General features: G+C 38.7%; 1 protein-coding gene across 3 annotated transcripts in view; it reads left to right on the top strand.

Moving 5' to 3' along the window:
* The window catches only part of Lrrk1 (leucine rich repeat kinase 1), a 161,970-nt gene that overhangs the window by 82,314 nt on the left and 66,244 nt on the right, over positions 1–13,412 (top strand). Inside the window, exon 1 of one of the 3 annotated variants that reach the window (XM_048790366.1) lies at positions 9,578–10,613. The exons of the other annotated variants lie outside the window; for them this stretch is intronic. Coding sequence (XP_048646323.1) covers positions 10,488–10,613 — 126 coding nt within the window. The 5' untranslated portion in view covers positions 9,578–10,487. Of the gene's footprint in view, positions 1–9,577; positions 10,614–13,412 lie in introns of those variants that run through there. 3 annotated transcript variants of the gene reach the window in all.

Consider the following 13,412-nt stretch of genomic DNA (forward strand, 5'->3'; position numbering starts at 1 on the left):
TATTGGTCTGAAGTTTTCTCTTTCTCTTTTTTTTTTTTTTTTGATGTGTCTTTGCCTTTTTTGGAATCAGGGTGACATTGGCCTTATAGAATGAGTTTGGAAGTGCTCCCTCTTTATTTTCTGAAATAAATTGAAGAGTATTGGTATTTGTTCTTCTTTAAAGGTCTTGTAGCACTCGGCTGTGTGTTCACCTGGGCTTTTCTTGGTTGGTAGGCTTCTGATAGCATCTTCTATTTCATCACTTGAAATTGATCTGTTTAAATTGTGTATACCACCTGATTGAATTTGGGCAAATCGTTTGACTCTAGAAATTGAGTTTTCTCTCTCCTTCCCTTTGTTAGCATGGCTAAGGGTTTGTCAATTTTATTTTATTTTTTTTAAGAACCAACTTTTGTTTTGTCAATTTTTTCAATTGTTTCTTTTGTTTCAATTTCATTGATTTCAGCTCTGATTTTAATTATTTTCTGTCTTCTACTGCTTTTGTAGGTGGTTTGTTCTTCTTTTTCTAGGGCTTTGAGACGTAGTGTTAGGTCATTTATTTGTTGACTTTTTCTTTTTTTAAGGAATGAACTCCATGCAATGAACTTTCCTCTTAGTACTGTCTTCATAGTGACCCAGAGATTTTGATATGTAGTATCAGTATTCTCATTTACCTCTAAGAATTTTTTCATTTCCTCCTTGATGTCTTTTGCAACACATTGTTTATCCAGAAGCATATTATTTAATCTCCAGGTGTTGGAGTAGTTTTTTTAATTTTATCATTGATTTCTAATTTCATTCTATTATGATCTGATAGAATGCAGGGTAGTATCTCTACATTTTTATATTTGCTAAGAGTTGCCTTGTGGCATAATATATGGTCTGTTTTAGGGAAGGATCCACGTGCTGCTGAAAAGAATGTGTATTTGCTCATTTCTGGATGAAGTATTCTATATATGTCAGTTACGTCTAAGTTATTGATTGTATTTTGAGTTCTATAGTTTCTTTGTTCAGCTTTTGTTTGAAAGATCTATCCAGTGGTTAAAGAAGTGTGTTAAAGTCACCCAGAATTATTGTCTTATGTCAATTTAACTCTTGAACTTGAGAAGAGTTTATTTGATGAACATAGATGCTCCATTGTTTGGGGCATATATCTTTATAATTGTTATGTCTTATTGATGTATGGTTCCCTTGAACAGTATGAAATGTCCTTCTTTAGCTCTTTTGATTAACTTTAGCTTAAAGTCTACTTTATTTTCTATGAGGATGGAAACTCCTGCTTGCTTCCGCAGTCTATATGAGTGGTATGATTTTTCCCAATCTTTCCCCTTCAGTCTGCGTATGTCTTTTCCTATGAGATGAGTCTCTTGAAGACAGCATATTGTTGTATTGTTGGGTCTTTTGTTTGTTTGTTTTTGATCTAATCAGCTAGGCTATGTCTTTTGATTGGTGAATTTAGACCATTAACATTCAGAGTTATTATTGAGACATGATTTGTATTCCCAGCCATTTTTGTTTATTTTTGTTATTTAACTTGACTAGGTTTTTTCCTTTGATTAATTTTTCCCTTTAGGCTAATACCTTCCTCTGCTGATTTTCATTATTGTTTTTCATTTCCTATTTATGGAATATTTTGCCAAGGATGTTCTGTAGTGCAGGTTTTCTAGCTATAAATTCTTTTAACTTTTGTGTATCATGGAGGGTTTTTATTTCATCATCAACTCTAAAGCTTAATTTTGCTGGATACCAGATTCTTGGTTGGCATCCATTTTCTTTCAACACTCAATATATGTTGTTTCAGGATCTTCTAGCTTTCTAGGGTCTGGGTTGAAAAATCTGCACATAATCTAATTAATTTCCCCTATATGTAATCTGATTCCTTTCTCTTGTGGCTTTTTATATTCTCTCATTATTCTGTATGTTAGGCATTTTCATTATAATGTGACTTGGTGTGGATCTGTTGTGATTTTGTACATTTGGTGTCCTATAAGCCTCTTGAATTTGGTTTTCCAATTCATTCTTCATGTTTGGAAATTTTTCTGATATTATTTCATTAAATAGATTGCTCATTCCTATGGTTTGGAACTCTATGCCTTCCTCTATCCCAATAACACTTAAATTTGGTCTTTTTATGCTATCCCATATTTTTTTAATGTTCTGCTCACATTTTCACTGTGTGGTCCGCATTCTTTTCAAGATTATATATTTTGTCTTCATTGTCTGAGGTCCTGTCTTCCAGTTGGTCTACTCTGTTGGTGATGCTTTCAATTGAACTTTTAATTTGGTTTATTGTTTCTTTCATTTCAAGGAATTCTGTTTGGTTTTTCTCTAGAACCTCAATCTCCCTACCAAAATAATCTTTTGCTTCCTTATTTGTTTATGTAGCTCTTTGTCGTAATGATCTTTTGCTATCTGTATTTGCTCTCATATATCATACTTTAATTCACAGAATATTTTAATTATGTACATCCTGAACTCCTTCTCTGTAATTTCCTCTGCAAGGCTTGCCATGGATTCCAATAATGTGGTATCTTGAAATGTTTCTTCCCTTGTCTTTTCATGTTGATTGTGTGTCTTCCTTTCTAGCTCTGTGGATCTGAGGTTTTTACCCTATAGGCTTATATGCCCCTGTAAGATTCCAATACCTCTCCTTTGAGGGGAAGAATAATGTTATAAGATCCCAAAATAAACAAAATACCACCTAAAAACAAATTGTTGCAATTAAGACATTTACAGTTTGGTCACAATGGTGATCAATGGTGTATTCAATTATTATCTACAATATAATCAGTAGGTTTGTAAAAGGGTTAACAGTTTTGATGGTGGACAAGAACTGGGGGTGAAGTAGAAAGATATGCTGAGGAGGTAGGAGGTGAGGATATAGAGTTATTATATCTTAGGAATTGTGAAAGAGAAATCTAAAGAAGAAGGTTAGTAGCAGGAGAATAGAGAGGAAGTAATTTTGGATAGATAAGTAAGTGGGAAGACAGTAGAGTACATTAAAAAAAAACACATATATATATTAAAAAATGAAAAATGTTCCAATAGTAAAAATTGGAGAAAAAAAGAAAAAAAAATATATATGGGGTTATGGCTCAGTGGTAGAGTGCTCGCCTAGTATATGCGAGGCCCTGTGTTCGATCCTCAGCACCACATAAAAATAAATAAATAAAATAAAGGTATTGTGTCCAACTACAACTAAAAAATAAATATTAAAAAGGAATATATAATATATACTATTCAGTCATCCCAGTCGTCAATATCCTAATTCATGCAAAGTACTTGGTTTCCCATATGTTGGGGATGTGAGGGCGGGAAAGTAGAGAGGGAATAGAAGAAAAAAAAACTCAAAGGAAGAGACAAGAATTGTTTTGGTTGGAGATCAGTCTTTTTCCTGCTTCTCCTCTCATCCAATAGATGGGGTCATCTGTTGTTAGTTGGTATTGTCATAGGGACAGACAAACAGGGCACCAAAGGTAGCAGGAAATGGTTTTATTTGGCTGCAGCCAGGTTCAGAAGGCACAGCTTTTGCTGTAATCAATCAATCCCCTGAACCCCGAGTTCAGGGAGTTTCAGAATTTTATACCCAGCATGTAAGGGGAGGGGCTCAGAAGTTCACAGTCTGCAGAAGTTCACATAAAAGCATCTTTTTCTTTCACTGTTTTGGGCAAGTTAACCCTTCAAGGACAACACCTGAGAAGGGGAGAGCTTCTTCTCCCCTCTCTTTCCTCCCCCTGCCAGCTGTTACCATGGTGCCCAGGTGGTAACTTATCTTAAAAATGTAGACATCTCTGTGAAGCCCCAGCTCAAGGCCAGAGGCCTTGTTTGCACATTTCTACAAACTACTATACTGGATAAATGTTTGTGAAAAACTAGTAAGGAGGTGTCCAGCACCTGGAGTGCTGATTTCTTCCAGGCCAGCAGTCAAGTAAAATAGGGTAATACAAAAATAGGAAGCTTATCTACATTGAACTCTTTTGTGGAGTCTCCGCAAAAGAGTTTTTTGAGGATGACAGCCTCAAAATCAGCCATGGAGAAGCCCAGTTAAGATTTTCTGTGGAGAAAAGGGAGTGCCACTATAGTTATCTCTGCCCTCAGGATAGTGATAGTAACCAGGGTGGAGGGTTGGTCCTGGGTGGGGGCACCTGGAAGTGGGGCATGGCACCTGCTGGTTCCCGAGGGAGACTGCACCTCAAGGATCTCTTTTTGGGCCCACTAATGTGATGTGAGTGCCTCGTCATATCTCCTTATGTCACTTGAAGACCTCCCAGTTCCTGGTCTCTGTGTGAGTCTCTAAACTGTATCACACTCACTCTCTCCCTTACTGCTCCCTAATAAGGGGCCTTTCTCTCCAGCCCCTTATTAGGAAGCAGTAAGGGCACTTCGGGCACACTGTGCACCTGCCCCCTGAGAGCTGTTTCGTGTTAGGCAGTCACTGTGCCGGGTTAGTGCTGCTGGGGAGAGACAGGAGCTAGAAACTCTGGCCAGCCAGAGTTCCAAACTGGGAGCTGCCCCCACTAAATATGCTGACGAAGGTGACCCGAGATGGAGGCAGTTGTTTTCAGTGATGGGGTATTGCATTGGGTTGGGGGAGTGGGGTGATGGTGTTGGATGTGGACTCTGAGTTCAGAGACTAGCTCTGAGGTGTGCAGTGTGTGGCTGCTGGCTTTCTTCAGAGCCTGTGTGATGTTCCCAGGTGCATGCAGGTTACCACGTGTAGGGGATTATCTCCACTGCTGCAGAATCCCAAGATGGAGGCGACAGGGGGAGCCCTTCAGTTGTCGATGGGGGTCCACATGGAAGTGGCGGCAGGAGATCCTGCGTGTGGGTAGTTGCCTGGGGTCCTGCGTTTGAGCAGCATCCTGGATTTCTGCTCAGTGGGTGGCCAAAAGTTGCATGGGTGCAATGCTGATGGTCCTCCTCAAGCACCTTAGTCCTGCGTTTAGGAGTGGTTGGGAGACCCACTCTGATGCTGAGGCCTGGAGCCCTGCACCGCATGGTGGCTGGGATTCCTGCGTGGGAGCAGGAATATCACTCACAGAAAAGCAGTATTCTCACTCCTTAAGTCCCAGGTCAAGGAGCCGCTCAGAATGCTGCCTCCCTCTGGCCCGCCATCTTGGATCCCCCCAGTTTTTTTTAACCTTTTAAACTTTATTTTTTCTGGTTCTTATCATTATGTGTTGTATGAGGGAAGGGGCTCTCATGTCTGTCTTTCTCTTGAGATGAATGGCCAGTTATTCCAATATAGTTTTAATTTTTTAATTATTTTAATTAATTAATTATGAGCATAAAAGAGTAGGATTTTTTCAAATGAGAAGACACAGAACTCCCACAAGGCGAGGGGGCACTCTATAAGGGTTGCCCTCCATCATATTTTTTTTATTCTTTTTAGTTATACATGACAGTAGAATGTATTTTGTTAGATTATGCATACATGGAGGATAATTTCCCATTTTTATGGTTGTTCATGATGTGGAGTTACATTGGTCATGTATTCATATATGAACACAGGAAGAGTTATGTCTGATTTATTCTACTGTCTTTTCCATTCCCATCTCCCCTCTCTTCCCCTGTCCAATCCAGTGAACTCTCCACTCCTTACTCCCCTTCACTGCCTATTGTGAGTCAGCATCTGCATATCAGAGAGAACTTTTGGCCTTTGGTTTTTTGGGGATTGGCTTATTTCACTTAGCTTGATAGTTTCCAGTTCAATTCCATCCATTTACCTGCAAATGCCATAATTTTGTTCTTCTTTACGGATGTATATATGTACTCCATTTTCTTTATCCATTCATCTGTTGAGGGGCACCTACATTGGTTCCATAGCTTGGCTATTATGAACTGAGCTGCTATGAACATTGATGTGGCTGCATCACTGTCACTTGGTATATGCCAAGAAGTGGGATAACTGGGTCAAATGGTTGTTCCATTCCAAGTTTTCTGAGGAATCTCCATATTGCTTTGCAGAGTGGTTACACCAATTTGCAGTCTCACCAGCAATGTATGAGTGTACCTTTTCCCCCACATCCTTGCCAACGTTTATTGTTGCTTGTATTCTTGATAATTGCCTTTCTGACTGGAGTGACATGAAATCTTAGAGTAGTTTTAATTGCATTTCTCTATTTATTAGTAATGTTAAACATTTTTTTCATATTTATTGACCATTTGTATTTCTTCTTCTGTGAAGTATCTATTCAGATCCTTAGCCCATTTATTGATTGGGTTATTTGGGTTTTTTTTATGTTGAGTTTTTTGAGTTCTTTATATATCCTGGAGATGAATCTTGTATCTGATGTACAGGTGGCAAAAATTTTCTCCCATTCTGTAGGCTCTCTCTTCACGTTCTTGATTATTTCCTTTGCTGTTAAGAAGTCCAGCATATTTTTAACTCAGGTTTCCCTTTCCCTTTAAATTGAAATGTCATCATCAGCATTGCTACATATATTTGTATACATTCTGGGTTTGCAAGTAGTGGTACACTGGCCGCTCCCTCTCTTTCTGGTGAGTACCACACTACTTTGATTATAGACATTTTATTTAATTCTTACAATCTGTTAATGCAAGTTTTCCACTTTTTTTTCTAAGTTACTTATTAGACTAGACACTTGTTCAATTTTGTACAATTCCCATGGTCACTCTGCTTATGCAGATTTTACATCATTTAATGAGATTTTATTTTGTCTTTCTAAAGATCTTGGAACTCTCTTTTTTTATTGTTTTTTTTCCACAATTTCAGTGGGAGATATATATTTCCCATTTCCTTTTCCGTCCTGATGTTACTGGTGTTCGGATGGAAAAGAGGTTTTGTTTTGTTTTGTTTTGTTTTGTTTATGTTTTAGACAGTCATCATTTTCTCTTATTAATTCAGGTGGTTTTTAGTAGAGTTTCTTGAGATTTTTTAGGTATATGATTAAGTCACTGCAAATTGAAAACAAGTTTGTTCTTTTTCAATAGTTATGTAACTTACTGTATTCTCTGTATTACTGTGTATCACTAGAAATTTAGAAAGTTGAATAATCATGTTGATAGCAGGTGTATCTATCTTGTTTCTAATTTTAAAGGTCTTAGTGTCAGCAATTTACCGTTTCCATAGGCTTTTGGTAAGTGTATTCTCGTGTTTAGATAGTTCCTGTGCTTTCATTTTTGCTTAAAGTCTTTATTAGGAAAGTGTACTACTCAGATTTCTGTCATTGTGTCAAAATACCTGAGATAAATAACTTAAAAGAAGGAAAGGTTTATTTGGGCTCCTTCAGAGATTTTAGTCCATACTCACCTGGTCCTATCACTTTGGCCTATAGTGAGGCAAAGCATTGTGGCTGGGAGTACCTAGTGGAGCAAAGCTGCTTATGTCATGGTGGCCAGGAAACCTAGAGAAAGGGGCAAGGGACCCAATACCCATTCAAGGAAAGGCAAGCCCCAGGTACCTAACTTCCTCCTACTAGGCTGCCTCCTAGAAGGCTTAGGCACCAATCCTTTAACACGTGAGCCTGTGAGACCTTTAAAATTCAAACCATAGCAAGAAGGTTGTTGAATTTTGTCAAATACCCCTTTTCATCACTATTCTATTTTATTGATTTAATAAATGATGATGATAGTTTTGATCTAACCTTGATTTCCTGTAATAAACACTAGTTGTTTTATTTTTAACTGCTGGATTTCAGCTACTGACACTTTATATATACATTTGACAGTTTTTATATCCATATTTGAAGATGACTTGATCTACAGTTTTTTATTGTTATTGCTTTAATGCGATTTGATGTAAGATCATGCTTATTTCACATGATTTGGGGAACTTTCTATTTTGTTATGATCTGGAAATGTTTTGTAGGAAATTTTGATGTTAAAGTTAATTAGATAAAGCAAGTCTTTGTTTGCTGACTTCTTTTAAAGTCATTGATCAGTTCCCTAACATGTAGTTAAGGAGATGGAATTTTGGTAGAAAATCATTTATTTCCTTTATATTTTTGATTTGCCCTTATGGCGCTGCTTTTATTTTCCCTATAACTCTTTTTCTGGATTTGCAGTTATATTTCTCTTTTCATTTATGATGGTAAAGTTTGTTTTTTGTTTTTGTTTTGTTTTGTTTGTTTTACTTTTTCTCTAAAAAACTTAATCTAAACAGCCAATGATTATGTATTTTAGTGTTCCTATTGAGGAACTTGAAAAATTTTATTGATGTTTACGATTTGTTTTATCTGGTATTTCGTTAATTTCAGCTTCATCTGGACTAACTCCCTTCATATGTCCTCTTTGGGTATTTGGTTGTTGATGGTGAAGTCACAGCAAAACCCTGGCACTAGACTTCCCTCTTCTATTATGGGATCCAGGCTTTGCTACTCTGGCTCTGTCTGATACTTCCTCCCTCTGTGTGTCTTGCTTTCTTCATCTGAAAAAGGGGAAAAGCACCTGTCTCAGAGGATTCTTGACAATTAAATGTGGTACTGTTTGTTGCATTCTAATAGCAATGTCTAGCACATGGCAAGGACCTACCTAATAGACAGACATCACCTATTATTGTTGTACAGTTGAGTTCCAGGAGCCCCCACAATACCCAGATCCACATATGATCAAGTCCCTTTTATGAGGTGGCATAGTATTTCTGCACAGTGTATGCACATCTTCCTGAATGCATTAAATCATCTCTATATGAATAATAACACAATGCAAATGCTATATAACTAGCTGTTATTTCTAATTATTTAAGGAATAATAACAAGAAGAAAAGTCTGTACATGTTTGGTACAGATGCAGTCTTTTTAAAATGATTTTGATCCATGATTAGTTAAATCTACATGTGGAAACCATGGATATGGAACCTGGCTATAGTTCCTTTTTCAGATTTCTTGAGTTGAATATTTGTTTGTTTCTATTTTTTTCTCTAAATGTAGCTCATAGGTCATATTATTATTCAAGCCCTTATTTCTGCTTTATCGGAATCTAAAATACAGTTATAGTGATCTATACTTATATGGATGCATAATTGTACATGTTCAAATGTACATACATATACATCTACTCTTATGTATATTTTCCACCACTTCTACTAAATTTTTTCTCATTCTTCTATGTTTCTATAAGGCCTGCTTCACATAAGGCCTGCTTCACAAAAGTCACATGGTTTGTGACTTTTCACCTACAGATATTTATTTTCATTTTATCAAATAACACTTTAGTCCTCTTGGTGCCTCTGTACTACAAACTAAGTTAATCTACTCTTCCCGTGGCCATATTGTCCTCTTTCTCTTTGTGTCAACGAAGAAGCTTTCTCTGACTTTTATATTCTTTTTTTTCCTTTGTGTTCAGTTTCTACCCTGAGTGTGTGTCTTTTGAAAGAAGACCCTACTCACTTCACATTTGTATGAGATCTGCCATATTGGTTTATTCTTCCCACCTTTTTTTTAAATGGTGCTGAGAATGGAACCCAGGACCTTACACATACTAGGCAAGCATTCTACCATTGATCTATAACCCAGCACTCTTCTTTTTTGTATATATTTATTGTTATTTCTTTTTCACCCTTCCTTTATTCCTGCTAATTTCCTTGTTTCTAAAAATACTGGCATTCTTCTTTCTGCACCTTGTTATCCCTTTGTGTCTTGGTTGGTTTGCTCAAGCTATAAAGCAGAGAGAATTCTACCCACTGTGGAGGGCAGCTCTCCATTGAGCACAGGGCCTGGCACACAGTAAATGCTCAATATTAATCAGTGTTCACTGGTTACTATTATTATTAGCCTCATGATGCAAAAAGAAATAATGATCATCTAACCCTTGCCTTTATTTTATAACAGATATTTTTCACAACCCTTTATCATCATATTTGGTCCTCTCTGTACCTCAGTAAGAATCACAGGGAATATAGTGTATTTTGCATATGAAAATATTGAGGTATTAAGATTTACATGACTTGTTCAAGGATAACAAATACTAGAAAAGGTTGATGCCCAGACCAAAGCCTGTATCTCCTGAAGCCAGAGCTGTTCCCCCTTTTCCAATTTCTGAAATGTACTTCCCAGATTTCATGGAGACCAGTGACTCTCACTTTTCTACACATCAGAATGCCTGGGAGTTTTTAAATGCTCAATGTTCAGGCCACACCCTTCACTGATTAAATCTATATATTGAAGATGGGACCCAGCATCAGAAGTTTAAAAAATTCCCCAGGTGATTCCCACATGCACCAGGGTTGAGAGCAGTGGTTTTGGTTTTCTTAGCCCTAGGTTAAAAGCAGAAACAGTCGGCATCTCAGCCTGTGATCTGTCCTGCAGGGTGACTCCCACCATGTGTGTCAAGGGTGGCAAAGAGCACGGAAGTGATGGTTGCATTTGCCAGTGAAGAGACAAAGAAAAGACAATGTTGCTTTTCTTCTCCTTGGCTTTTCTGGGTCGAATCAGAAGAGGAAATGAAATTTCAACACAGCCTGAGTCATAAGGATTCCTTGGGCTTCCCTAAAGCAGGTGTTATTTTTATGATTCAAGTGAATTTCAAAGGCCAGTGCCTTAGAGTGGATGTGTCTGGCTGCCCCTCAACCTCTACCCTGCAATAGCACATTCCCTCTGGGCTGCTGGCGGGGGAGAGGAGGGAGCTGGTTGCCTGGAGAGGTCTGGAAGGGAACGATGACTCAGGAGCCAGAGGTAAGCTCTCCTGCCTTTCCAGATATCCCATGGGATTGAACTGACATTTGGGGTTTGGAATATTTAATTACTAATGGTAGGCATAAGAAGAGTGCTCTGTTGACATGATACATGGCCTGAAAGTTCCCTTGACTTTACTGGCTTCCACGGCAATAACCTTGTTGAAATAATAATCCCACCAGGGGACTCTCGTGACATGGGTTACCTCCAGGGCTGGTGAGTAGGTCATTGGGTGCCATGCAGTGACATTTTAGGGTGATCGTCTTCTGTGCCATTTTGTTTTTTGTGTGTTTGTGCTCTGCCTCCCCCACTGGCTAGTGGGGATTTTTTGATATCGTTGCCGCCTTTATGGAAGCCACAGCTAGTCTGGTGACAGTGACCCTCCACTGCATGTTCTAGGCCCGGCACTGCCTGGTTCTCAAGCTTCCAGAATCCACCTCCTTTGGCAACAGAGGGTTTCCCATGGCCAGTGTCTGGCTCCTTGGGTTTTGTTGGTGTTTGGGTAACCAGGTTCCAGAAGCCAGACTGCACGGTCTGGTCTGCTCCATCGTATTTTAAAAGAACAAAAGTAAAGCCAAGCTGGATCTGGCAAAGCCATTTCCCTGGCTGCCCAGTGGTCCTCTTAGAGCTGCCAACTCTTGCCTGCATGTCTAATAAGACAGCCTGTGTTCGTGGAGAACATTCTGTCAGTGTTTCTCTCTGTTGCCATGAAAAATAGCTTATTGCTTTACACCCAGAGAGGAGCATGAAAGCGCAGAAATGCCAGGAAAGGCTTAACCAGGTCCTAGAATAACCACAGTGTCCATCCCCGTTCAGCAGTTAGAGGTCCACACTGCAGGGTTTGCTAGGGCCATTTTAAGTGTTGGAAATAAATGAAAGCCAAAATTAATTTTGAAACAACCCAGTGGGGAAATTGTTAATTTCCTCTTTCAAATCTGGCAAATAACTTGAAGTTAAAGGGGAATTTATAATTATTATTATTATTATTATTATTATGTTTTTGGATTTGCTCTGGCTTATGTAGCTGAAAAGTTCTGGATAAGCCACCACTCGTGTCCCTGTGTCAGTGCCTGAGCACAGCCACACTTTCTGTGCTGAAGAAGGCCCTTCATCTGAGTGATCCAGTGGATCTGGAATTTGTATTTGCAGAATGCTCACAAAGGGGTGGGAAGCAGCAAAGGAGGCCTCTCTGCCTTTGCTGGAGCCTGTGGAAGCTGCTAATCGAGTCAGCTGAGCGCACGCTCATGAGTGTGTCTGATGGCCATGGGCTGCCAGCCTTTCCTGAGAGACACTTAAGGCCTCTGGGGGGCACTCTCGTCTTAAGTAAGGCCTCATATTTGGTACAAAGGGTATTATTCACGAGTTTTGTGCTTTCAAGAGTATTTCCACACCCAGTGCCACCATCTTGGTTTCTTATATCCCACTCACAGCTAGTGGTACTGTTTCATGTGGAAGAGGTGGGAATTGGCACTCCCAGATTTAAATCTGTGAACCAGCAAGGCTCCCGTGGGTAAGAGGCAATGCCGGGAAGCAGACTCTGAATCCCCATGTCTTGGCCTTTTCACCACCAACTTTTATGAGGAAGAGAAAGCCCTCAGCTGCCCTCTGAAAGTCATGAAAGCAAATTCAGGACTGTTCCAGGCATCTTTCCATCAATTCTCTTTTGCCTTGTGAGAAATTCAGCCCATTACAGTAGTCCCTTGTTATCTGTGCTTTTCACTTTCCACAGTTTTAGTTGCCAGTAGTCAACTTTGGTTCAAAAATATTAAAAGGAAAATTCCAGAAATAAATTTATACACTTTAAATGGTATATTATTCTGAGAATTGTGATAAAGTCTCACACTGTCCCACTCCATCCCACTTGGGATGTGAATCAACGCCTTGACCAGTGTATCCATGCTGTATATGATACCTGACTGTTAATTAATTAGTAACTGGCTCAGTAATTAGATTAATTATCAGGATATCACAGTGCTTGTGTTCAAGTAAAGCTTATTTTACTTCATAGGATTCCAAAGCACAAGAGTAGTGATGCTGGCAATTCAGATATTTTGAGAGAGAGCGAGAGCGTTCACACAATGTTTATCATAGTATTTTGATATAATTCTTCCATTTTATTATAAGTTTGTATTGTTAGTCTCTTACTGTGCCTAAGTTATAAATTAAAGTTGTATCAAAAGTTGTAGGGAAAAAACACATTAATATACAGGATTTGAGACTCTTAGTAGTTTTAGACATCCACTGGGGGTCTTGAAACACATCTGCCATGGAAAGGGGAGACAACTGTATTGCGTCTGTTTTCTCTAGTTTCCAAATAATGGATCTTTTAAGTAGGCATCTTTCAAGTAGGCATTCATCTTGTCCTAACACTAGATGAATATCATAATACTATCACCAAATGCCTAGAACTCAGAAGCAGCTAGACCGTATCTACACCTTGGCAGTAGCATTGCTCGCAGATTCCTTTGGCTAAGTTAAGCAACATAGCAGTTAATTTACACATCAGAAGACACAGACAGCAAATCATGGCATGGCATATACAACCTTACTGGCAATTACAGAAACTCAGATTAAAACAACTTAAAAATACTGTCACTCCTATTAAACTAGCAAAAATAAATAGAAACATTGAGTAAGACATTTGGCAGGGCCGTGGAGCAATAGGCGCACCAGTATCATGATCCTGCCACTATAAATTGATCCCATGTGTGTAAAAGTAATTGGCATCACATGATAAAACCTTATACAAGTTTTTTCTCCCCCAGTGAGCTGCTCTGAGTTTGATATTTCTTTTCTGAA

Source organism: Marmota marmota, unplaced genomic scaffold, assembly GCF_001458135.2.
Source record: "Marmota marmota marmota unplaced genomic scaffold, marMar, whole genome shotgun sequence".
NCBI classification, from domain to species: domain Eukaryota; kingdom Metazoa; phylum Chordata; class Mammalia; order Rodentia; family Sciuridae; genus Marmota; species Marmota marmota.